At 25.8% G+C, this 25828-nt stretch overlaps 2 protein-coding genes across 3 annotated transcripts; one reads left to right on the top strand and one right to left on the bottom strand.

Annotated features, from left to right (window-relative positions):
• The first annotated feature begins 416 nt into the window (after positions 1–416).
• On the top strand, positions 417–7170 carry LOC127278987 (putative ammonium transporter 2). Its single transcript, XM_051301009.1, has 11 exons — positions 417–635; positions 854–1139; positions 1640–1797; positions 2148–2259; positions 2443–2651; positions 3819–3950; positions 4327–4422; positions 4497–4585; positions 4673–4762; positions 5914–6001; positions 6073–7170. The coding sequence occupies exons 1-11, from the start codon at positions 440–442 to the stop codon at positions 6273–6275; spliced, it is 1659 nt and encodes a 552-aa protein (XP_051156966.1). The 5' UTR covers positions 417–439; the 3' UTR covers positions 6276–7170.
• Positions 6307–12737, bottom strand: LOC127278988 (origin recognition complex subunit 4). 2 transcript variants are annotated; one of them, XM_051301010.1, is made up of 5 exons: positions 12574–12737; positions 11857–12079; positions 9491–10321; positions 7611–7763; positions 6307–7320 (listed from the first exon to the last, which is right to left on the bottom strand). In XM_051301010.1, the coding sequence occupies exons 2-5, from the start codon at positions 12070–12072 to the stop codon at positions 7150–7152; spliced, it is 1371 nt and encodes a 456-aa protein (XP_051156967.1). In that variant the 5' UTR covers positions 12073–12079; positions 12574–12737; the 3' UTR covers positions 6307–7149. The 2 variants fall into 2 exon arrangements, with proteins under 2 accessions (XP_051156967.1, XP_051156968.1); XM_051301011.1 differs by lacking the exon at positions 12574–12737 and adding an exon at positions 12329–12478.
• Between the last annotated feature and the right edge of the window lie 13091 nt (positions 12738–25828).

Raw genomic sequence — 25828 nt, 5'->3', positions numbered from 1 at the left:
TGAAAATTATTTTCATATTACCGGAAAAGTGTGAAGAAAAATTTTTTTCATCGCAATTATTATGTGATAATGTTTCTTTTATCTTTTTTTTTTAGATTAGAATTTTACTTATATTTACGCGTATAATTTTAAATTAATGGAGTATATGAGAACTAGTGACAAATTATTATTAATATTATTATTATCATACGACTATTGTGGAAAATTCATGTAACGGCTTTTTATAGGCCATTAAAAAAAAAGAAGAGAAAAAATAAAAAAAAGAAAAACGGCAAAAAAAGATCGTTTTTCATTACCTTGATTTTGTAATTTAAATTCTTTCGACGACGTTTACCTTTAATTTTTAATATGTTTTCGAAGAATAATTTCACTCTCGATCCCAATTCAATGATTATTTAGTATCTTCGTTGACATTGCGATAACAAGTTGAGAAACATTGATGAAAAGAATTTCTTTTTTTTTTTTAAATATACCATTGTTAAGTGTGAAAAAAATGGATTCGGAAAATTATTATTTCAATAATACGAATGTAATTGAAAATAAAACACGTTACATTGGTTCGCCTTATAAATTACGACAAGATGACAGTAATTGGGTTGTTTCGAATGCTTTTATTATATTTACGATGCAAACAGGTAAAAAAAACAATTTTTTTATTGTCCTTTTTGTTCGTTTTTTCATTTATAAAAAACTTGTATTTATTAAAATTTTTATAACGTATTTAATTATTATTATTATTATTACTATTAACTTATTAATTTAGTTGAATATAAAACTTGAAATCAAAATAGTAATAATATTAAATTAATTTTACTTTGCTTTTCAGTGATTAATTTGAATTTTGATTTTCAAGGTTTTGGAATGTTGGAATCAGGTTGTGTGTCACTGAAAAATGAGGTGAATATTATGATGAAAAATGTTGTTGACATTGTTGTTGGTGGATTAACATATTGGTTGTTTGGCTTTGGGATGAGCTTTGGAACTGAAGAACCGACAAATCCATTTTTTGGAATTGGTGGTTATTTAATTGATCCAAAAGTTGATGACGATATTTTTGGTCAAGCTTGCGCTGCATTTCTCTTTCAATTGAGTTTTGCAACAACATCGACGACAATTGTTTCTGGTGCCATGGCGGAACGGTAAGAAAAACAAAAAGAAACATTTAAAATTTTTTTCTATTTTTAGGCCTCTGATTGTACGACTTTTTTTTTTTTACTTTTTCCGACTTTTTTTCAACTTATTTTAATAAATGGCAACTCTTTTTTTGAGTTATTTTATAAAATAAAATTAATAAAATTAATTAATCTATTAAATTAAAAACAAAATATCTATGACTTTTTTTTGTTGGTACAAACAGTAGCTTTTCCAAAATTCACTTATTTAAAAAATTTGAGAATAAAAATCTTTTGGGAAATTAATTATTTTCAATAATTTTAAACATATTCTTCTAGAATTCAATTATTTAAAATATTTTTTAATTATTTAACTAAAATTTTTTTTTAATATTTAATTATTGTCTTCTACAATTCAATTTTTTACAAAAATTCTAATTTAAAATCTCTTGAAATTCAATTATTTCAAAATTTTTTTTTTTTATAATGAATACTTTTTTGATTTTCTTAATTTTCTTTTAATACAGTTGTAACTTTAAAGCCTATTGTATATTCTCATCTTTGAATACAATTGTTTATTGTATACCTGCTGGATGGGTTTGGGGAGATCATGGCTTTTTGAATAATTGGGGAGCAGTTGATATTGCTGGTTCCGGAACTGTTCACTTAGTTGGCGGTGTTTCTGGTGAAATATGAAAATATTTTTTTCTTCTATAATATATTTTCATCTTATATTTCAATATAAATACAAAGCTTCTTCTTGAAGAAGCAAAAATAATTGAATTTACAAAATAATTTAATAATATTATAATTTGGACATCAGTCGATTTAATTTTTAAAAATATGGTTTATAACAATATTATTATGATAATTATTTCCCATTTAAGGATAGAAAAAATTAATTTATTATAAATGCAAATTTATTTAAGGCATTTATTTATTCTACATAGTTCTTGCCTTTCGACTTAATAAATTATTATTAGTATTAAAAATTACAAAAGTTAATTAAAAAAAAAAAAAAAAAAAATACTTTAGCTCTCGCATGTGCAATTATGCTTGGACCAAGACTTGGAAGATATGACAATGGAATAGATCCATTGCCGCTTGGTTGTCCGGTAAATGCAATTCTGGGATTGTTTGTATTATGGTAATTAATAAAATAAAATAATAATAATAATTAATATTTCTTATATGTAAATTTCGCTTTTTACAATATTTTCCACGACTTGAAAATACTTTTACAAAAATTTGAAAATGCTTTTATAAAATTTGATATTTATTTTCATTTCGTGTAGATATTTAAAATTTAATTATTTAAGTGATTTTACAGGTGGGGATGGTTGGCATTTAACAGTGGAAGTAGTTATGGTGTTAATGGAGAAAAATGGAAATACGCCGCTCGAGCTGCAGTTTCGACAATAATGGCAAGTATGGGAGGAGGACTAGTTGGATTAATTATCAGTCTATCCAATCCGGAAAAGGGAATAAATATTTTGAGTCAAATTAATGGAATTTTAGGTGCCTTAGTTGCAATTACTGGTTAGTATATAAATAATGATTCAAAATTCTATATTTTGAATCATCGTTGCTTAGAACAGAATTCAGCAACAAAAAAAATACCGTTCCTTGATGTTTTTCCTCATTGTATATTAAAAATTTTTCCTAATATTTACTTTTCCTTAAAAATATTTCCCTGCTAATTATTTAAGCCCTAGATGGTTAAATGAATTAAATTAATAAAAATAAAGTACATTTTTCTGATTGCACTAAATTTATTCTATTATGACATTTGATTTGCAATTGTCGTTTTAGTCTATTTATATTCTAAAAAAGTCGAAAAAATCAATTTTTTTCTTTTAATTAAATTTAATTAGTTAAAAGTATTTTATTTTTAATAATTAATGTTATTAAATATGTAATCCAGTTTATTAATTCCTCAATAGATAAGAATAATTCTATAGGAATATTTTTAAGAAAATTTATTTCAAATATTTCAGAATCGAACTAAAATGTAAATTTTTAAAATCTAATTAGGTAGGACAAATTTTTTAAAATAATTCTGAAAACAATTTAATTTTAGAGTTTTTATTTAAAACTTTTTTAAATAATTGAATTTTTAAAGAAATATTAAAATTATTAAAAATAATTGAACTTATTAAATTTCAGACAATAATGAAATTTTATAAAATTGAAAATAATTTTAGATAACCTTTTTTTTTAGAAGTAATTGAATTTTCAAAGATTTACAATTCAGATTTTTGAAATTAATTGTACTTCAAGTGATTTTGAATTGGAATTTTTTTGGTGATTTCTGTTGTTGAAGAATTTATTAAAAATTAAAGAAAATAATTGAACTTTAAAATTGTCTAATTGAAAAATGCTTTCAAATAATTGAATTTCGGAAGAGTTATAATTGAAATTATTAAATTTCAGAAAATTTTAGATTGTAGTTAAAAATTTGTTAAATAATTGAAATAAAGAAGATTTTATAATCGAATTATTATAGTTAAATAATTTTTTTTCCTTCTTAACAATATTTAAGTTCTTATAATGTTTATGTGAAAATTTTTATTTAAAATCTTGCTGAAAATTTTGAATTTACTCATTAAAATAAAGTAGAAATTTTTCTTTTTTTTTTGGAAAATTAATCTAGATTCGATTACGAGAAAGAGTTTGTTTAAACGGATAATTTTTTTATTTTCTAAGGTGGCTGTTTTCTCTTTCGGGCTTGGGAATCAGTACTTATTGGAATGATTGGTGGATTATTAACTTGCGTATTTATGCCTATAATTGATAAATTAGGCATTGATGATCCTGTTGGAGCTTCTGCAACACATGGTAAAAAATTATGTTTTTTTAAAAATCTTTTTAAAATTCATTGCAACATCTTAAGAGGAGGCACCACACCAAATTTTGACCCACTTAAATATTATAAATTGTCAAAGGAAGTTATATTTTTTTTTTTTTGCATAATTTGGGTTCTAAAAATTTACAAGGTGATCAAGAAAAGAAAATTTTAATTTCTTGAAAAAATTAAAATTTTTAAAATCCATGCGAAAGATTATTAAGAATCATTAAAAAAAAATTGTCAAAAATTAGGGGTGTTGCCTCCTCTTAAAATAAATATTGTGCGTTTTTTATAATAACTTAAAATCAAAATAATTAAAATAAAATTTTTGGTTTTTTTATTTTCTTTTATTTTTTTTTCAAATAGGAGTCAGTGGCATTTGGGGTATGATTGCAATAGGATTTTTCGCGGATGATCCAAAACCGTTAACAACCACAAAAGGAAGAAAAGGATTATTTAAGGGTAATAATTTCAAACTACTGTATTATAAATTACATTTTTTTTCGGAACGAATGCTGATTAAAGCTGGTTAATAGGAGGTGGATGGTATCTTTTGGGCATTCAAAGTTTAAGTGTTTTGTGTCTCACTATCTGGAGTTTTATTACAACATTGCTTTTATTATGGGTAAACATATTAAAATTTAATTGAAAATAATTCTCCAACAATTATGACGGAATATTGAGAAAAAAAATATTTATTTCAAATTCACAGATTGTTAATAAAATCATTCCAATTAGAATGTCAATGCATGATGAATTATTAGGTGCTGATTTAGTGGAACATCATATCCGACATACAAAGGTACAAAATATAAGGAAATTTTTTTAAATTTAATAAACTTACTTTATAATTTTGTAAAATTTTCATAAAAATTCATTTTCTTTTTATTTTAACAAAATTTCAAATATATATTATTTTAAAAAATGTATTGGTTTTCTAAAATTATAATTTCTAATATTTATAAAATAATATTTTTGAAAAAAATTTGAATTTTGTATATTGTTTTTTTTTTAAATTTATATAATAATAATCAAGAGATTCCGTTAACAAATTTATCTTCATTCATTTTTTTACGTTCGGAACATTCTAATTTTTGTGGAATATTATGATTTTTAATCGTCAAACTTTGTGACAGTTATAACAAACTCATATGAAATTTTCGTACATTTTTTTTTTAAATTTTGAAGATTTAGAAATTTTTTCTTTTAAATTAACGAAAAGAATACTTTAATTCATTTTTCAATTTCAAACCTTTTAAAATTTAATTATTTTTAAAATTTTTTATATATAACTTTTTGTTCAATTATTTTTAATGATTTTTATAATATTCTTCGAAAATTCAATTATTTGAAAGCATTTTTCAATTAAAAAATTTTTAAATTCAATTTTTGTATGCAATTTCTCATACATTTTTCAGCAACAGAAATCACGAAAAAATTTCAATTCAAAATCACTTGAATTTAATTATTTTGAAAAATTTCAATTTAAAACCTTCTAAAATTTAATTATTTCTAAAAATGTCAACTGTAACTCGTCCAAAATTTAATGATTTTTATAATATTCTTCAAAAAAATTTAATTATTTGATGCATTTTTCAATTAAAAACTTTTGAAATTCAATTTTTTTTATAATTTCTAATAAATTCTTCATCACAAAAAAAAATGTTGTCTAAAATTATTTAATAAATTATTTTCAATTCTGTAAAATTTAATTAATGTATGAAATTTAACAAACATCTTTTGATATTTAATTATTTCTAAAAATTTCAACTATACCTAACTCTTTTAAAGTTCAATTATTTTCAATAATTTTAATATTTCTTTAAAAATTCAATTATTTAAAAAAGTTTCAAATAAAAACTCTAAAATTGAGTTGTTGTCAGAATTTGTTTTTTTTTAATTTTTGTAACTTACTTAAAACTAAAAAAATTCACTTAGGTAAATTTTTTTCAGATTGGATTGACTCCCGCTTTTTCCGCACTGAGACCATTTAGTAGTGAAACACGTTTAGCAAATGTTGTTCCCGTTGGTCAAAATCCAGGTGCAAAAATAAAAAAACAGCTAAATATTATAATCAATTTTTTTCTAAATAATAATAATCATTTTTCTCAGGTCATGAATCATTTCTGACGAAATACAAAGAATCGAAAAAAATTGAAAAAGTAATGAAACTTGTGAGACGTTATTCAAAATCAAAAAGCACGTTATTTAATGTGAAAAATGTTAATACACCTGAAGTTTCATTAAAACAGGCAAATATAATGAAAAATACGAAAAATAATGAAAAAACAACACAATTGGCTTGGATCGAATGAGATAATTTGTATATGTAAATAATAAAATGAATTATTCTCGAATAAAACATATTTTATTTATTGTCACACAAGAAATGTAAATAATTTAATTCGTGGACAATATTTTTTTTCTTTTTTTTTGGACATGCTCCCCATGAATTTTCTAACAAAATTCTCTTTTTTTTTCTTTTTCAAAAATTTCAATTTTTCTCGGAGCTATAAAACTTGAACTTGTACAATGACAATTTGTCTTAATTTGAGAAAAAAAAAAATTCACAGTATTCACAAATTTTGCGAATAATTTGTTTTCTAAAAAGCTTTAAAGAATGATTAATTAGTTGTTATAAATATTACAAAAAACAAATGTTCTATGATATGGAAATACTCTGTGCAATTTTTTTTAAATAAAATACTACATTTTGCACAGAAACTCACACACATACATTACATACATGCACACACAATTTTCGCTTACATTTGTCATCTTTACAGATTCTATAGTAAAAAAAATTTTTTTAATTAAAATTAAACATAAAAATAAATAATTTTAATTAAAAAAAAAAAGAAAATGTATAAGAAATAAAAAACATTTGAGACGATACAAATAAACAAACAATTCTCTAGTGACTAGATAAAAATAATTTAACAAATTATTTTCTAAAGATAAATAACTTACATATAATTATATAAAATTACTGAATGCATTAAAAAAAAAATTTTAAACCAATTGACATTTATGGATTTTGAGATGAAAAATTTATTTTTAAAAGTTTGTCGCTTTAAAATTTGTTCTTTCACAAATCAGTCTCAAAAATATTATGGAAGATGCGCTAAATACTATGTATATATGTATATGAATGGAAAAATATTACAAAGCAAAAAAAAAAAGACTTTTTTAACGCGCTGCATAAGTATTCACAGCCCATTGATAAACTTCAGTTGGAAGATTTGTGTAACTTTTCACTCCTTCAATCACTTGCTGTGGAGTCAAGATAAACTTGTAAAATTGATATTCCTTCTCGACTCGTGAATTATTGCCTCCAATTGGTTGTAAGATTTCTAAATTCTGGTAAAATTATTTATACGACATTAGTTTCATATGTTAAAAAAATAGATTATTAATTATTTAATAATTTGAAATTGATTAATTTAAAAATAAAAATTTATTTTATTATTAATATTGTAATAATCATTTCCTTCAGATTATTAAAAAAATATACTTATAGTTATTTAAATAATGTAATATTAAATTCAAAAATCAATTTAAGTTCAAAGAAAATTAAAATTCAAAAGAAATGTGATTTAGAATTAAAATTTTTTAATTAATTAATTTTAAAAACTTAATTAAATACTTACTTTAATGTGTTCGAAAGCTTTTACAATAACTGGCCTTTGGACGGAATGAATAGAAGAATTTTGTGTAGCAAATAAATTATAACATTTGTAAACAATTTCGAAATTCAAAGGTTCATCTTTACATATTTCTGTCTCTTTATACATTGCTATTATCTGGAATTTTAAAAAGAAAATATAAAGTAATTGAATGAAAATTATTAGCCATTCCGTAATATATAAATTATTCAATTAAATTAAAATTTGTTTAATTGAAAATTCTATTAAATAAAGAACATTTAGTTAAATAAAAAATCGATTAAAAATTTTTTGTTAGTTGAAAATTGTGCTAAAAGAAAATTTAAATATTTAAAAATTCTATTAAATGAAAATACGGGTTAATGAACATTCGGTTTAATAATAATTTTGTTAAATGGAAATTCTTACGAATAAAAGTTTTTGTTAATTAAAAATTTTCCTAAATAAAAATGAAATTATAAAAAAATTTGGTTAAATTATATTTCTGCTAAATGAAAATTCGATTACATTAAAATTCAGTTAGTTTAAAATAAACTAACCTCGTATCGACTTTAAGGCACAAAAAAAAGTCGTTTTAGTCGATTTACATTCCAAAAAAGTCGATTTTTTTATTTTAATTAAATTTAATTAGTTAATAGATATTTTACTTTAAATAACTAATGTTATTAGAAATAATTCGATATATTATCAAGAAAATTTATTTCGAATATTTCAAAATCGAACTAAGACAAATTTTCAAAACTTTAATTAATGAGGACAAACTTGTAAAGAAAATTTTAAAGTTCCTATTTAAAAATTTTTTGAAGTCTGATTTACACAATTTATTCGAATTAAACGTTTTGATATAGTTTTTAGTTTTAATGGTCAAAAACATTTCGGACAATAATTAAGTTTTGAAGACTTTTAAATGAATTTTTATTTTAAATAATTGAATTGCAGAAGATTTTAAATTTGAAATGAATTTTCTTTGAATTTAAATTGCTGTAATATTTTTTTTTAATTACTGACAACTAAATTTTTATTTTTATTTGAAACTTTTTTAAATAACTGAATTTTTAAAGGAATATTAAAATTTTTTAAAAATAATTGAATTTTGGAAGAGTTGCAGTTGAAATTTCTAGAAATAATTGAACTACAAAAGATTTTGTTAAATTTCAGACAATAATTGAAATTATCAGAATAGAATATAATTTATCAAATAGTTTTAGATAAATTTTTTTTTAAATATTTGAATTTACGAAGATTTACAAATTTAGAATTTTTAAAAAAAAATTTAACTTCAAGTGTTTTTTTAATTGAAACTTTCGATGATTTCTGTTGTTGAAGAATTTTATGGAAAATACAAATAAAAATTGAAATTATTAAATTACAGAAATTTTTTGATATAAAACTGTAGGTTTAAAATTTTTGAAAATAATTGAATTTCAAGTGATTTTGAATCGAAATTTTTAGTAATTTTTTTAAAATTATAAACAATTATTAAATTGTATAAAAATGTTAATTGAAAAATAATTTAAGATAATTAAATTTGTGAAGAATTTCATTAAAACTATTGAAAATAATTAATTTAGAGAATAATTTTTTTAAACAATTTTTTAACTAATTGAAATGAAGAAGATCTGCATTGCATACTAAAAAAGATGTATTCTGTTGAAAAATTTTGTAAAAAATGTAACAAAAAGTCGTATAATCCGAGTCCTGAATAAAAGAAAAATCTTATTAAATGAAAATTTGGTTATAAAAAATATTGATTCAATGCTACGTGACTTTAAAAATATATCACTACAAAGTCACAAAGAAAAGTGATAAAAAAAAATGATTCAATATATGGGGGGAAAAAATCTGTTTTTGTTTTTAAATCTTACCAGGCACATTTCCAGAACAGAGAGACCCTTCAACATAGCGACACGATCATCTTGTAAATAAACTTTACTAGCCTCAACAAAATCGTCAATTTCCAATTTTTGATGATTCTCCGTCAAATATGTAATAGCAATTGCAAGAAAATTACGAAATTTTCTCTCGCTCGTATCATTTTTATACATTGACTTCAATAAATTGATGAGTGTTTGATTTTTTGCAAGTTTCACAATTGTTTCATTCCATGAGATTGCAAATTTCACATCAATATTACAATCCTCTAATTCATGTTCAATTCCATTAACATTCTCATCGTCGGGTAATGTTAAAAGATTTTTAAACAATATAAGACGTTCGTCAAATGGTTTTTCATTTGTTGCACATTGTCCATCAGTTTTATCGCCTGGCAAAAGAAATATTTGTCGCGATGAAAATCGTGATTTCACACGTTTCTCAAGTAATTCCAATACATCTAAACGACTTGTTATTCCCAATACACAAATTGGCGCTTGTGCCGATTGTGCAACATCAAATAAATTATACAATAATGTTTGATTATTGTGTTCACAAAATAAATCAAATTCATCGAGAATAAAAATAACTGGTTTACTACGTTTTTTATCGCCTGCTTTAAGACAATCTAAAAGAAATGACAAATTCTCAGCAAACGAACCAAATACTTTATCACCAACTGCTGTTTCAAGTTGCATTTGACGTGTCGCGTCTTTTAATGCTAAACGATCATCCGTATGCACTAATCCATGTAGATTTACTATTAAACAATTGTCTTTAAAATTTTTTGAACTTGACAATTCTTTAAGAACGCTATTTACAAGCTGTGAAGGAGAAAAAAAAGTAGTGAAAAAATACCACTATTTTTATACAATTTCTAAATATAATTAATAATAATTATAGAATATAAGATGAACTTTTTGTGGATATTTGTATTTTTGTGAGTAATGGATTTTTGTCAAAATTGTTATTTTGTTAAATTTTAGTTGAAAAAGGAGATTTTTTGTAAAAAGGGATTTTAAATATCAAGAAAAATAATGTTATTTGGTAAATTACATGTAAAATTAAGAGAAAGATCAAGGTGAAAAAAATTTTTCTCCAAACTTGGGTATTTTGTGGTTCTATAGAATGATAATTCTATAATAATAATAAGAATAATTTAGAATAATAGAAGTAATAAATTTAACAAAGAATTTTTTATTAAATTTTTAGAAAAAATTCAAATTTGGAAAATTTTTTAGAAATGATTGAATTTTTGGAAATTTTTTTATTGAAATTATTGTAAATTAGAGTTAATGAAAATTATTAATAAAATTTTATACAATATTTGAATTTTAGAGAATTTTAATTTTGAAAAATTATTTTAAATAATGGAATTTTTAAAGAACTTTTAAAGTATTTCAGTTAATATTTTTTTGAATAATTCAAATTTGCAAAGATGTTTATATATTTTATACTAAAAAAAAGTCGTAATTATCTAAAAAAATGTTTTTAAAAGTAAAAAAAGTCACATGGAAAACTGTCGATTGAAATCGAAAAAGTCGAATGTAATCTGAGGCTTGCAAAATGTAATTTGATAGAAATTCTATCAAAACTTTTTAATAAATATTAAATTTTCCTTTGGATAAGATTTAATAGATTTTGAATCCAAATTCTTTGATGGCATAATGTGTTAGATATTTATTTGATTTCAAACATTTGTTATAAATTCATTAAATTTTGGTAGAAAATGAATATTTTTAAAAATTATTCTTTTAAAAATTAAATTAATTTTTTTGTTAAAAATGGGGGACTTTTAGGGACAATAAATAATAATAACCTCAGTTTTCGTTTAAAAAATCGTGTCATTCACCCAAAAATAGTCAAATTTATTTTTGATTTTTTTTTTCAAAAATGCATTTTCGAAAGGGATTTTTAAAGATTTTTTTTTAAATACATTTTTTGTTAAAAATGTATAAGTTTTAAAAGTTTATTTGTTGTGTGTCTTATTTTAAACAATAATATTTTTCTTTTTTAATAAAAATGCATTTTAGCTTTTTTTAAACAAAAATTTTAGTTTTTTTTAACACATAATGGTTTATTTTTAAAAATTTGTTAAATGAAGAAAATATTTTATTGAATAACCAAATGTGAGGGTTCAAATCAATTAAATATTTAGTTAATTGGATATCAAAACTTTGTTTGATTAAGATTAATTTCAAAAAAAGGAGAAAATAATCAAGATTTTTATTAGTATATTAAGTGATTTTTCTTTTGAAAAAATGTGAATAAAAAAGTGAACCATGATGTTTATAATTATTATTTTACATTAGCGAATAAAATAATTAAGTATTTTTTTTTATTGTAATTCAATACTTACAGTTGTTTTTCCAGCATCCTCGGGACCAATTAAAAGAGCAGAATTACTCTCGCCCGTTTCAACGGTACGTTTCACTAAATCCAGAACGTATTGACGTTCCTTTTCATGATGCCGGTATTTTGCTTCGGGACACATTATTTTACGTTTTAAATATTTCCTCGTTTGAAGAATCATATTATCTTGAAAAGGGATTGCCATATTCCCTTTCTTATTCATTTTAAAGCTATTAAAGAAGAAAAGAATTACAAAAAATATTACATAATCTTATAATATAAAAATCAATGTTTTTTTAAACACATAAATAAATATCAATACAGTTATTATTATTTATCTCAATTAAAATATTAAGTTTAGTGTTAAAATTTTTTTTCAATTAACTTAAAAAATGCTTGTAGCAAATATTTTCATAAAATATATTAAAAGAAATGAATAAAAAAATCAATATATCCAAGAAAAATAAACCAATTCTAACCTCTATAACACAGAAGAATATAGACGATTCCAATTTGGAAAATATTTAACAATGAAGTTAATTACTTAGAGGCAATTTAAAAATTATATAAATGTTTAATATTAGAAAATAAATAAACAATTTTTACTTATTACGAGAAAATGATATTTATGTTAAATTTTGTTTTCATTTTTCTTTGGCATTCACTCACGAAAATTGAATAAATTCTTTAAATCACATGCTTATATATTAATGAACTAAATTACCTTTAATTATTATTTAAAATTTATTGAAAATTAATTTTCTGGAAAAGGATATTACAATATAAAATTAATTGTTGTAACACAAATTCACCTAGTAAAAAAAATTATAAAGCACAGAGCAGTTATCGCAAAAAAGCGTAATGCTAAGTGTTTCCAAAACCTAACACTAGATTTCAAAACCTGGCACATGCGTCGAGCGTCGTGTTGTGTATGTGACGTCACGCCTAGTCGTCTTTGGTACCTTTCAAAATAACATGAACATTAGAAAATCACTATGACATTCTAGTAACACTGACCTAGAGAATTTTATTTTAAGTAATTTACTATACTGAAATAACAGGACCAGCAGAATGAAATGTCTAAAGGCCAACGCACAATAGGTTCGCGAAAGTCGTTCGCGATCGAGATGCATGAGATAGAAAAGGATACGAATATATCTCTGTCTTTTTCTAACTCATGTTTCACGTTCGCGAACATCTTTCGGGAAGCAATTCTGCTTAGACCTTAATCGTAAGGGTACGGTCACACTATCTCATGCATGCACTGTGCATTGTAACAGTGACGGATCATTAACGTTCAGGCCCGAGGTTTTTGACTAAGTCGCCCCGATCACTGTTACTCAGTGCTGTAATAAATAATAAGTTTGCGCTCTAAATATGAAATTTAAATTTGATTTATTGCAAGAAGTTGATAGAGAATTGATCGACTATTTTAATAATAAGAAAAAGAATGGAAGAATAAATGCAAATTGATTGAAAAATAAAATTAGAGAAACAATTATTTGATTGTTTTAATATGAAGATTTTATTTTTAATCAAACCAAATATACAATTAACTAATGTTAATAATTATGTAATATAGAAAAGTACTCCAAAAAGGGTTTTTCTGCAGTTTCCCCTTTTTGCTAGAAAATTGTTCTAGGTGAATACGAGTACTAATAATTATTTGCTGCAGAGAATTGAGTCTTGATTGAAAGTTAATTAATTAAAAATAAAAGCGGTAAATTTAAACTTAAATTTAGGTTCTTTGAAAATTAAGAAAAATTAATATATATATATATGTATTCGAATAAACGCAACAATTTTAATTTGTAAACCTGGAAAATTTTGAGAAAAGAAAATAAAATACTAAATTAAAGAAATCAATACATAAAAGGGAAAAGAGAGTAAACAAGTTAAAATTGATGCGTAAGTTAAGTCGTTAAATGACGGTTATCTAAGTAAAAAATGAAGTAAAACTAATTTTAGATCATAAATTTAGCAAAATACGCAATTTTAAATGCGTATTTTGTGCAGGTGTTCCACATAAAAAATTATGACAGTTACGAACGGTTGCAACGGTCTTCTAAAAAAAAAATAGACCAATCAATTAGCGAGGGCGGGATTGAACAACTTGAAAATAGGAATATGATTGGGAAAATTTCTTATGGAAAGGGAAAAGGAACTAAAATTGAGAGTGGAAAATTGACTATAAAAACATAATTTTATAAGGAAGGACCGCAGATTTTAGCGAGAAAATTAACGTGAATTTCGCGAAATAATAAACTCGTAAAATTCAAATTAAGAATATTTAAGCTAAGTTTAAATAAAGCGTATTTAAACAAGACTCAATTCAAATTCAATTGAATAAATTTTTGATTTTCTAATAAAAAAAAAACCAGTGTCTTATTTATTTAATAAAATAAACCTACCTAACTCAAGCAAGTGGATCCTTTTAAGGATCTAAATGATGAAAGAAACCTACGGTTGATAATTTGAAAGGAACAAAATTCAAATATTATAAAGCTAAAATTTTTGGACAAACATTGTACATTTTGAACTTCGCTTTACTTTCCGTTTGGAAGTTTCGCGGTGTGTTACAAGAAAATTTTGGTGTCAGAAGTGGGATGAAAATCAGCTTGCTTGAGAAAAAACGAACAATTACTATTGTCGTAAAAAGAAGAAAATTTAAAGGACGAACATATGAAGTTGTGCATTTGGAAGAAGGAAGAAAAATCATTCTTAGAAAAGTAAGAATAAATCAATAATCTAAAAGAGATAGAACGAGAAGGAAGCAGATAATGACTGAGTCCAGAGAGCGGGGATCCCCAAGTTTAGTGAACTGTACAAAAAAAAATCAATAAAGGAGACTCAACCGAAAGCAGCCTTTGAAAATCAAAGAGGAAATGTGGTGATCGGAGAAGAAGAGGAATTGGTGAACGGAAGTGAAAAGTGTACATATATCGTAAATAAAAAGAAAATTTTTATAAAAAAAAAGGGGGAAAATTTTAAGTGAAAAGAGAAGTGAAAATTTAAAAGTGTAAGGATTAAAAGGAAAGAAAACTTCAAAGGGTAAGTCGATTAATCTCTGTAATTGTAAACTTCTTGCAATAAAAGGAAAATAAAAAACTAAATATAAGAAAATAAAAATGTTGCGAAGAGAGAATCACGGTAGCGAAAGTAGCGAGTCAGTTATGGAATATATGGGTCCTGGTTCTGGGTCATGGGAGGTTGAAGGTAATTCAACCTCAATATTAAATAATGAAATAAAATCAAATCAATCAAATTCAGTAATGACAAGAGAAAATTTTAGAACGAATTTTCTTCCCTTTAAAGCAGCTCTTGAGTTTTTACCAAAAGAGTTTGATGGTCACAATGTGTCAATAAATAAGTTTATAAAAAATTGTCGATTTGCTGAGGACTCGGTTAATTCCAATGATCGTTATCATTTATTTCAAATGATTAGATCAAGGATAGTGGGAGATGCCGAATCCTCTTTAGAAAATCAAGAAATAAATAACTTAGAGGATCTCTTAAAATATTTAAAATTAACCTTTGGTGAATATAAACAAATAGGACAATTAAATTCAATGCTAGCCAGAGTAGCACAAAAAATTGGGGAAACAGTTCATGTTTATGGAAGTAGAGTGGGAGAAATTTTAAATCAAATAATACATCTAATTAAAGAGAAAAATGACACTGAAGTGGCTATCGGCATGGTAAAGTCAGCTCGAGATGCTGCCACTGAAAATTTTATGATGGGGTTAAGAAAAGAATTAGCGTTACGCGTAAGATTAGAAAAACCAAAAAATTTGTTAGAAGCAATTAATATAGCTAAAAAGGCCGAGTGGGAGGAAAATTTTGAAGAAACTTTATCAAGAGAGGCAAAAGATAAAATTAATGAATCAAAGCCTGAAATTTCCAAGTCATATTTAAATCAAAAATATCGATCCTATCGCGAAAACCCAAGAATTCGAATTATGTCAAAAAGAAAATTTAATCGGGAAAGAGAATTTCGAAAAGAAAACGAGGAAATTTCAGAGCTACCAGTAAAAAAAGAAAAAATTGAAAATTTAAATAAAAAGGAGGAAAATTTAGAATTTACCTGTTATGGGTGTGGGCAAGCAGGTCACATGAAAAGAGAATGTCCAAAAAAACAAAAAATTAAGGTTTGTTATAAATGCGGAAAGGAAGGTCATATAAGGTTCTTTTGTCCTGAAAACATTAATGAAATAAATTGTTCAAAATGTGGGATGAAAAATCATCATACAGAGGAAAATTGTAAGGGTACATGTACTTATTGTAAAAGAAGAGGTCATACCTCTGAAATTTGTTATGAAAGACGGGATAAAATAATTAATGGGCAGAAAAAGAAAATAGAAAATGCAAAAAACTAAGATCAGACCTACCATACGAGTACAATGATGGGTCTGATAAAAATAATTTAATCGATAAACGGGTTGTACTCATGATGAGTAGTGAAAAGCGAGGAAAGTCACCTGAAATTGAACTTCATAATGAAAATTTTTGTAATGAAGTAATAAGAATGGTAGTTGATACAGGAGCGGAAATTAATCTATTAAAATTAAAAAGTGTTAAATCGAATGTTTTCATAAATTATGAAAATAAACAACACATTTTTGGTATAAATAAAGAAGGGATAGATACAATTGGGGAAATTCAAATAGATTCAGATGGAGATATCCAGTCTTATCAGATTGTACCTGATGATTTCCCAATTCAACAAGACGGAATTTTGGGAATGCCATTTCTAAAAAATTCAACAATAAATTTAAAAGAAAAGGTATTAATTCATAAATTGGGAAAATTTCCACTTGTCTCGGAAAATAAGGGAAAAATTTTAAAAATAAAAGCACGAACAAAGAAATTGGTGAAATTGTCAGTTATTAATAATGAAAATTTAAGAACTGGATATTTACCATTGATACCAACAGGACCTGGGGTTTATTTAGGAGAAGCATTGGTTAAAATTGAGAATGATATGATAAAAACCTTTTGTATTAATACAACTTGTAATGATATGGAATTATTAGTGCCACCAACTGAAATTTTTGACTATGAAGAATTAAAAACAAAAACGAAGAGTAAAAATCAACAAAGATGCTTTAAAGTTGCAACAGAAGAAAATAAAGAAAGAATTAAAAATTTGAAAGAAATTTTAAAACTTGATCATTTAAATGAAATAGAAAGACAAGAATTATCATCTTCATTAGAAAAATATCATTCTCAATTTCATCTCCCTAACGATAATTTAGGATTCACAAATGTAGTTAAACATACCATAGAAACAACAGACAATAGCCCTGTAAATAGTAAATACCCCAGATATCCAGAGATACATAAAGATGAAATAAAAAAACAAACAGCTGATCTTCTAAAAAATAAATCAATAATCCCTTCAAAATCATCTTATAATTCACCCGTATGTATAGTGTCCCCAAAAAGGAATCTCCTGACGGCACAAAAAAATGGCGTATGGTTATAGATTATAGAAAATTGAATGAAAAAACAATTAGTTATGTTTATCCACTTCCCCATATCTCTGAAATTCTTGACCAAATTGGCCAATCAAAATACTTTTCCATATTAGATTTAGCCCAAGGGTTTCACCAGGTAGAGGTTGAGCCAAAAGATCGACATAAAACCGCGTTTTCTACACCCTACGGACATTATGAATTTAATAGAATGCCTTTTGGATTAAAAAACAGCCCCTCGACCTTCCAGAGAATGATGGACAGAGTTTTATCAGGTTTACAAGGAATAGAATTATTTGTTTATATGGATGACATAGTAATTTATGCAAATTCATTAAAAGAACATAAAGTAAAACTCGAAAAACTATTAGGTAGGTTAAAATCAGCCGGATTAGTTTTGCAACCTGACAAATGTAAATTTTTGAGTAAAGAAATTGTTTATCTAGGACATATAATAACTGAAAACGGAGTAAAACCAGATCCAAAAAAGGTCGAAGCTGTTCAAAACTTTCCACAACCCAAAAACTGTAAAAATATTAAACAATTCCTGGGGTTAGTAGGCTATTATCGGCGGTTCGTTCCTGATTTTGCTAAAATAGCAAAACCAATAACACAACTATTAAAAAAGAATGTAAAATTTAATTGGAGTTTGGAGGTAGAATCAGCTTTTAATAAATTAAAAGAAAAACTATGTACGCAACCCTTATTACAGTATCCTAATTTTCATAAACCTTTTATTGTGACGACCGATGCCTCTGATTTTGCAATAGGTGCAATATTAAGTCAAGGGGAAATCGGAAAAGATTTGCCAATTGCTTATGCATCTAAAACTTTAGCTGGAGCAGAGTTAAATTATAGTACAACAGAGAAAGAATTGTGGGCAATAGTTTATGCAATAAAACAATTTCGGCCTTATTTATTTGGTAATAAATTCACAATTGTGACTGATCACAGGGCATTAGTTTGGCTAAATCAATTAAAAGATCCAACAATAAATTCTAGATTGGCTAGGTGGAAGATCAAATTACAAGATTATGATTACGAAATTGTGCACAGACCAGGAAGGGTAAATGCCAATGCCGATGCTCTTTCTCGAAATCCTATATCTAATGAGAAAAAATTAAGGTTAAAGGAACATTTAATTGAAAATTCAAAAAAACAAGAATTTGATCTCGATAAAAAATTAAATGAAAATTTCATTGAAAGGGTTTTTGTTAAATATATAAGTAGGGAAATAGAAGAAAATGAAATTGAAAGAATGAAAAGGGAAGAAATGAGGATGAGAACTGAAATTGAAAAAAATAATAGAAAAGAGGGTGAATGTAAGAAAATAGACGAAAAAAATGACGATACGATTACAATTTACAAAAGGACAGAGATTTCAAGGGGGTATAATGTTATTAATAAAAATCAAATTAATCAAAGTATTTCTATTGATAGCGGAGAGGACATGGATCCATCCTCGCCGAGATCTTGGAATGCTAGAAATAAAATAAATTCAAAATCTAACATCAAAAATTTAAAGAAAAAATACCTCTTTGAAAAGGCAGACACAATCAAAAGAAAAAGGAATTTTGATCGTGTAAGTGAAAAGGAAGGTCAAGGTTACTTCAAAAGGAAAAGTGTTAAATGTAAATCATCACCGGTTCTGATTGGGCGGTTGAATCCCGTAGATATGGGTGAAAAGGATGTCTCCTTGTTGCTTCCGGAAATAAAATCGGTAACACCTGGAAAGTCAGGCGCTGGTTCGGCTCAGCCAGGGGCGTCTTCCCGGCCCATAGAGAGGGATGAGAATTTCCCTTTTCAGAAGCCGGAGTTTGAAAAGATTTTGTTAAGGGAGGATGCCAAGGAAAAAGAAAATGGCATGTCCTACGGAACACCAGCAATGACAAATATACATGGCCATAGACAGGACGTGACAAATAAGACAGAGGAATCGACAGAAGAAAGAATGAAAGAATGGAGTGAATGTGGTTCAAATGCTTCTAATGATAGTTTAGAAAATAGGGATGAAATTGAAGGAATATTTAAATTTTCAAAAGGAATTAAAGAGAAAGATGTACAAATATTGGCAATTCCCGATGAATTATTTCAAATATCAAAAGAAAAATTATGGATGAGAAACGATAACTTAATAAACTTTATGTCTTGTGATTATGTTATTTCCACACCACAAAATATTGAATTGCAAGAAGCAGGATTGTTGGACTTACAAAAAATATTGGTAAAAGTTAGTGATATTCTCAGTTCAGGTAAAAAGGATAGTAGAGTTTTTAATTTGTTTATAAAAGAAACATTTAACAGTAAATTTTATTTGCGAGATCTAGAGGCGGCGGTCGAAACATTGAAGGGAGCATTAAAAAGTGAAGGAGAACGAAAAACATTTAGCTTGTCAAGAGAAGGTAATGGATTTGATAAAATTCCATGGAGTTTAATAGAAAGAATTTTTAGAACAGCTTTTGATGGAGAAAATTTCAAAATTACAATCTGTACTGGAGAAGTTGAAATACCGCGAGAAGAAATTAGACGAACAATAATTGAAGAATGCCATGATAGCGTAATTGGAGGTCATAAAGGAGAAATGAAGACGTTAGAAAGAATAAAAGAAAAATATTTTTGGGTAAATATGAGAAGGGACGTTCAAAATTATATTAGGACGTGTGAATCCTGTCAAAGAAAAAAATTAGTTAGAGTAAAAACAAGACAACCTATGAAAATTACTGATACACCAAAAAGAGTTTTCGAGAAAATTCAAATGGACATTGTAGGACCTTTGCCAGAAACTACAGCGGGAAATAAATATATTCTTACATGGCAAGATTGCCTTAGTAAATATTCAGGGGCAATTCCATTATCAACAATTAACGCTAATACAATAGCAGTAGCATTTGTTGATGGTTTTATTTGTCTGTTTGGCTGCCCCGAAGCAATTCACACAGATCAAGGATCACAATTTATGAGTGATATTATGAGATCCATAGCTAAACTTTTTAAAATTAAGCAATTTAAATCAACCGCCTACCACCCACAATCTTTAGGAGCCTTAGAAAGAAGTCACCATACTTTTATTGAATATTTACGACACTATTGCGAAAAATCCGATTGGGATTGCTGGTTAAAATCAGCAATATTCTCTTTTAATACATCTGTTCATGAATCAACAAAAGTAACCCCACATGAGATGATATTTGGAAAAAGAGCACGAATTCCATCAGAATTTGCTGAAAAACAAATACCATTGACCTACGATTTTTATGTGAACGAATTATTAAATAAAATATCCGAAACAGAATCTATGGTAGTAACTAAATTATTAGCTGCCAAACAAAGATGTAAAAAATATTATGATGCCAAATTAAACGAAAAAGATTTTAAGAAAGGGGAATATGTTTATTTAACGAATGAAAATAGAACTAGTAAATTTGATGATCACTATACCGGCCCATTTAAAATAATTAAAGTTTTAGATAAATATAATTTAGAAATACAAACTAAACCGGGTGAAAGCAAAATTGTACATTTAAATCGCGTAAAATCCGCATTTCTAAGATTATAGAAAAGAAAAGACACACAAGAAGGAGAGAAAGAATGAAGAGGTGGAAATAAAAAAAAAATATATAAAAAAAAAACTGAAATGTTTAGACGGTCCCTTTTGAGACGGTCGATTTTTGTGACGCTCTTGTAAGAGGGTCTTTTATTGAAGTCCTTGATAGATGGTGATCCCTCGGAGGTTGAAATTTAGGAAATCCTTAATTTTTAAATCTTCAATAAATCAAATCCTAGCGGCGTGGTGTTGAGATTCCGTAGATTTTTCCCTCTAAAAATAAAAGAAAAATGACATTTTAATAATTATTAAAATTAAATAATAATTAAATTAAAATACAAATTAATCAATTTTGATTTTTTGATACTTCAACCATTTTCCAGTGAATCCCTTGAACTCTTGATTTGTTGCAAAAAAAAAATGGGAGAAGTTAGAGGAATATATAAATGCATTTGCATTCATACTCCTTTACATACCTAAAATAATAATAAAAATTAAGTATATTTAAAAAAAAAAAAAAATTTTTTTAATAATAAAAAAAAAGGGGGAAGGAAGGAAACTTTTTATTATTCGTTTATTATAAAGGAATGTTAATAAAAAACATAATACATATATTATTGTTATAATAATATGATTAATATGAATAAAGGAAATGAATTTAAATACTTTCTTTGAAAAAGGAAAATTTTTGAATTTAAATCAGGGGCGCGAAAATTTTAAAAAGGGGAAGTGACTGCGCGATCGACCGATTTGAATCCGATTTTGATGCGTAGATCTTCAATAATGGGGTGATTTTAAAAATAGAACCGATCAATAATCGGCCATTTTTCCAAAAAGAAACAGGCAGTGAAAAGTGAAAAAAAAAATTTTTTTTTGATAACTCAATTAAATCGCATCAATTATTGTGTAAAAATGGAAAACAGAATCAGGAATATCAATTTAATACAGGTAAATAAAAAAAAATGATGAAAAGATGAATATGTATATTTCTATGAATAATAAAAAAAAAAATGTATGTATGTATATTTTTTTTGGAAGGGTTTCAATATACATAATATATATATATATATATATATATATATATATATATATATATATATATATATATGTGTATGGTAGATTCCCGATAATTTGGAGAACGCAGTTGAGCTGGAGAGGGCGAAAAATTTAAATTTAACTGTCAAAGGGTCCGGTCCATTTTGGAAGCGTTTCCGATATTATTGCCATATGGAAATTCCATTTTTCTCGAGGTTTCCACGAGACAAGAGGATGTGTAGCCATTGTGCTTTCATAATTAATAACCACCTTAATTATTTAAATAAACAAGAACAAAGTGAATCAGGGGGGGGGCAGAATTGGGACCATTTGTTGTACCACCCAATCCATATAAGTTATGGTATTGGCACAAAATGGCCCCAAATGAAATTATCTTCAATAACCCCAGACACATTACGTGTTTCAATTGTGCAAACCCCATAGAAGCGCAACAAGGGGATGCAGAAAACTGCATTAGATGCAGGGTAATCTTTGTCAAAAATTGGACATCGTTTCAATATCCGATGACCCATGTATCTTACATACCATTCGAATAATAAAAAAAAAAATTTAATAATAGCAATATATGTATAAAAAAAAAATGTGAAATTATATTTTCTAAAAAAAAAAGTGGTAATATATACATATATTTTGCATAAATGAATGAGTTTTAATTTCCCTTTGGTATTTTTAATTTAAAAAAAAAAAAACACACAAAAAAAAGGGGGAAAATAATAATACTTTTTTGATTAATACATATACTTTTTTACTTACCATTAGTTCAAGAAAAGAAAAGGAGAAGAAAAACTCGATGAATTGGAATTGAAAGATGAAAATCAGCCAAAAGTTTTGAACGTTCAAATGAACGAAATTTTTTTTTTGCAACTTCTTTATGTACGAATTTTATTACAAAATATTTTTTTAAATATCTAAAAATAAGTTATTAATTTAATAATTGTTGAATTTATTGTTTTAATTTTACATGGTCATCATAATTTTTAACAATTTATAGATTGAAAAAAATATTTCGTTCATTTGAACGTTCAGAAATTTTGGCTCATAGATGAAATATGGAAAATCCTTTTTTCAGCCTCACTATTTTCCGATTAATTAGATTTTTCGTTTTGTTTTTACATCCTTGAAATCCTTTCCGTGAACAAGCTAAAAAAAGGATGCGGAAAAATCATTTGTTCATTATAAAAGAAGTATTATTAATAAATAAGTGAATAAAAAAAAAAAAAAACAAACAAACAACAAATTTTCTTTTTTTTAAAAAAAAAAAAAAAAAAAACAATTTTAATAATAAATATTAAGGAATACTTTCCTATAATTCTGCAAATTTCCAATAATTAAATCCTTGAATTGAATGGGAACGTTGAAATCTGAAAATAAAAAGAAAATTTTAATTTAATTAAATTTAACCAAAATTTAAATTTTGCCACGAATTTCAGGTTAGGAAACATAAAAAAAAGGGGAATTTCTAGCAGAAGACAAAATAACTATTTTAAAAAAAAAAGGAATTTTTTTTTTGAATATTATGAAACAATATATAAAAAAAGGGGAGGAGGGAATAAATAAATAAAAAATAAAACATTTAATAATACCCTCACAACAAAAGGATATTCAGGATATCCTTGCGACGTCCTGGGGATATCGATTTGTTTTCGGCGGTTTGGATATCCCTGGGATATCTTAGAGATGTCCATGGATATCCAGAGGATATCTTAGGGATATCCGAATCGCCAAAAGCAAATGGATATCCCCAGGACGTCCCAGGGATATCCTGAATATCCTTGTGTTGTGAGGGTAAAGGGAGAGAAAATTAACAAATATTATTATAGTAAATTTTAAATTAAAAAACCTAACCACAAAATAATATAATGAGAGAAATAAATAATAATAAACACTTACCCAAAGAAATAATCACCAGAATCCATATATTTAATTAAAAACAATAATACGACACTAAATCTGACAACTGTTATGTCAGAAAAACACAATAAATAAAGGAAAACACAAACGTAAACACTGTCCATATACAGTAAGAAAAGTACCATGGTAGTCATAGGAAAGCATGCGTTACGCATAAGTTTGTCTCACTCGCACTCATGGGCTGTGACTACCATGGAGCTTTTCTTACTGTATATATGTATATACTTTTGACAGATCAAACGTTAAACATATGATCTAGAAGGGCAACTTCATAAACGAAAATTTGTGCATAGATGGAGTTGAAATCACATCCATAATTGATTGGCGCTATTTTTAAATTTAAAGAAAATGAGAATTAAGAATCAACTGTTAGGAAATAATAATAAAATTACTAAATGAAAAATTCGATCATATGATCAAATTTTTTTGTAAGGGGAGAAGTGTAACAGTGACGGATCATTAACGTTCAGGCCCGAGGTTTTTGACTAAGTCGCCCCGATCACTGTTACTCAGTGCTGTAATAAATAATAAGTTTGCGCTCTAAATATGAAATTTAAATTTGATTTATTGCAAGAAGTTGATAGAGAATTGATCGACTATTTTAATAATAAGAAAAAGAATGGAAGAATAAATGCAAATTGATTGAAAAATAAAATTAGAGAAACAATTATTTGATTGTTTTAATATGAAGATTTTATTTTTAATCAAACCAAATATACAATTAACTAATGTTAATAATTATGTAATATAGAAAAGTACTCCAAAAAGGGTTTTTCTGCAGTTTCCCCTTTTTGCTAGAAAATTGTTCTAGGTGAATACGAGTACTAATAATTATTTGCTGCAGAGAATTGAGTCTTGATTGAAAGTTAATTAATTAAAAATAAAAGCGGTAAATTTAAACTTAAATTTAGGTTCTTTGAAAATTAAGAAAAATTAATATATATATATATGTATTCGAATAAACGCAACAATTTTAATTTGTAAACCTGGAAAATTTTGAGAAAAGAAAATAAAATACTAAATTAAAGAAATCAATACATAAAAGGGAAAAGAGAGTAAACAAGTTAAAATTGATGCGTAAGTTAAGTCGTTAAATGACGGTTATCTAAGTAAAAAATGAAGTAAAACTAATTTTAGATCATAAATTTAGCAAAATACGCAATTTTAAATGCGTATTTTGTGCAGGTGTTCCACATAAAAAATTATGACAGTTACGAACGGTTGCAACGGTCTTCTAAAAAAAAAATAGACCAATCAATTAGCGAGGGCGGGATTGAACAACTTGAAAATAGGAATATGATTGGGAAAATTTCTTATGGAAAGGGAAAAGGAACTAAAATTGAGAGTGGAAAATTGACTATAAAAACATAATTTTATAAGGAAGGACCGCAGATTTTAGCGAGAAAATTAACGTGAATTTCGCGAAATAATAAACTCGTAAAATTCAAATTAAGAATATTTAAGCTAAGTTTAAATAAAGCGTATTTAAACAAGACTCAATTCAAATTCAATTGAATAAATTTTTGATTTTCTAATAAAAAAAAAACCAGTGTCTTATTTATTTAATAAAATAAACCTACCTAACTCAAGCAAGTGGATCCTTTTAAGGATCTAAATGATGAAAGAAACCTACGGTTGATAATTTGAAAGGAACAAAATTCAAATATTATAAAGCTAAAATTTTTGGACAAACATTGTACATTTTGAACTTCGCTTTACTTTCCGTTTGGAAGTTTCGCGGTGTGTTACAAGAAAATTTTGGTGTCAGAAGTGGGATGAAAATCAGCTTGCTTGAGAAAAAACGAACAATTACTATTGTCGTAAAAAGAAGAAAATTTAAAGGACGAACATATGAAGTTGTGCATTTGGAAGAAGGAAGAAAAATCATTCTTAGAAAAGTAAGAATAAATCAATAATCTAAAAGAGATAGAACGAGAAGGAAGCAGATAATGACTGAGTCCAGAGAGCGGGGATCCCCAAGTTTAGTGAACTGT

This window comes from Leptopilina boulardi, unplaced genomic scaffold, assembly GCF_019393585.1.
Source record: "Leptopilina boulardi isolate dan_hultmark-lab unplaced genomic scaffold, ZJU_Lbou_2.1 LbouV2_213, whole genome shotgun sequence".
In the NCBI taxonomy this organism is placed as follows: Eukaryota; Metazoa; Arthropoda; class Insecta; order Hymenoptera; family Figitidae; genus Leptopilina; species Leptopilina boulardi.
The sequence above is the reverse complement of the archived record's forward strand: the minus strand, read 5'-3'. Positions and strand labels throughout refer to the sequence as shown.

Bases quoted from the DNA above. Each gene is read 5' to 3' on its own strand.
- LOC127278988 (XM_051301010.1), bottom strand. From the start codon at position 12,072: ATGAATAAGAAAGGGAATATGGCAATCCCTTTTCAAGATAATATGATT. The intron at 10,322-11,856 runs GTAAGTATTGAA...TCTCCTTCACAG, and splicing joins AGGATGCTGGAAAAACAACT to CTTGTAAATAGCGTTCTTAA. The intron at 7,764-9,490 runs GTAAGATTTAAA...TTAAAATTCCAG, and splicing joins CTGTTCTGGAAATGTGCCTG to ATAATAGCAATGTATAAAGA.
- LOC127278987 (XM_051301009.1), top strand. From the start codon at position 440: ATGAAAAGAATTTCTTTTTTTTTTTTAAATATACCATTGTTAAGTGTG. The intron at 2,652-3,818 runs GTTAGTATATAA...TTATTTTCTAAG, and splicing joins TGCCTTAGTTGCAATTACTG to GTGGCTGTTTTCTCTTTCGG. The intron at 4,423-4,496 runs GTAATAATTTCA...GCTGGTTAATAG, and splicing joins AAGAAAAGGATTATTTAAGG to GAGGTGGATGGTATCTTTTG.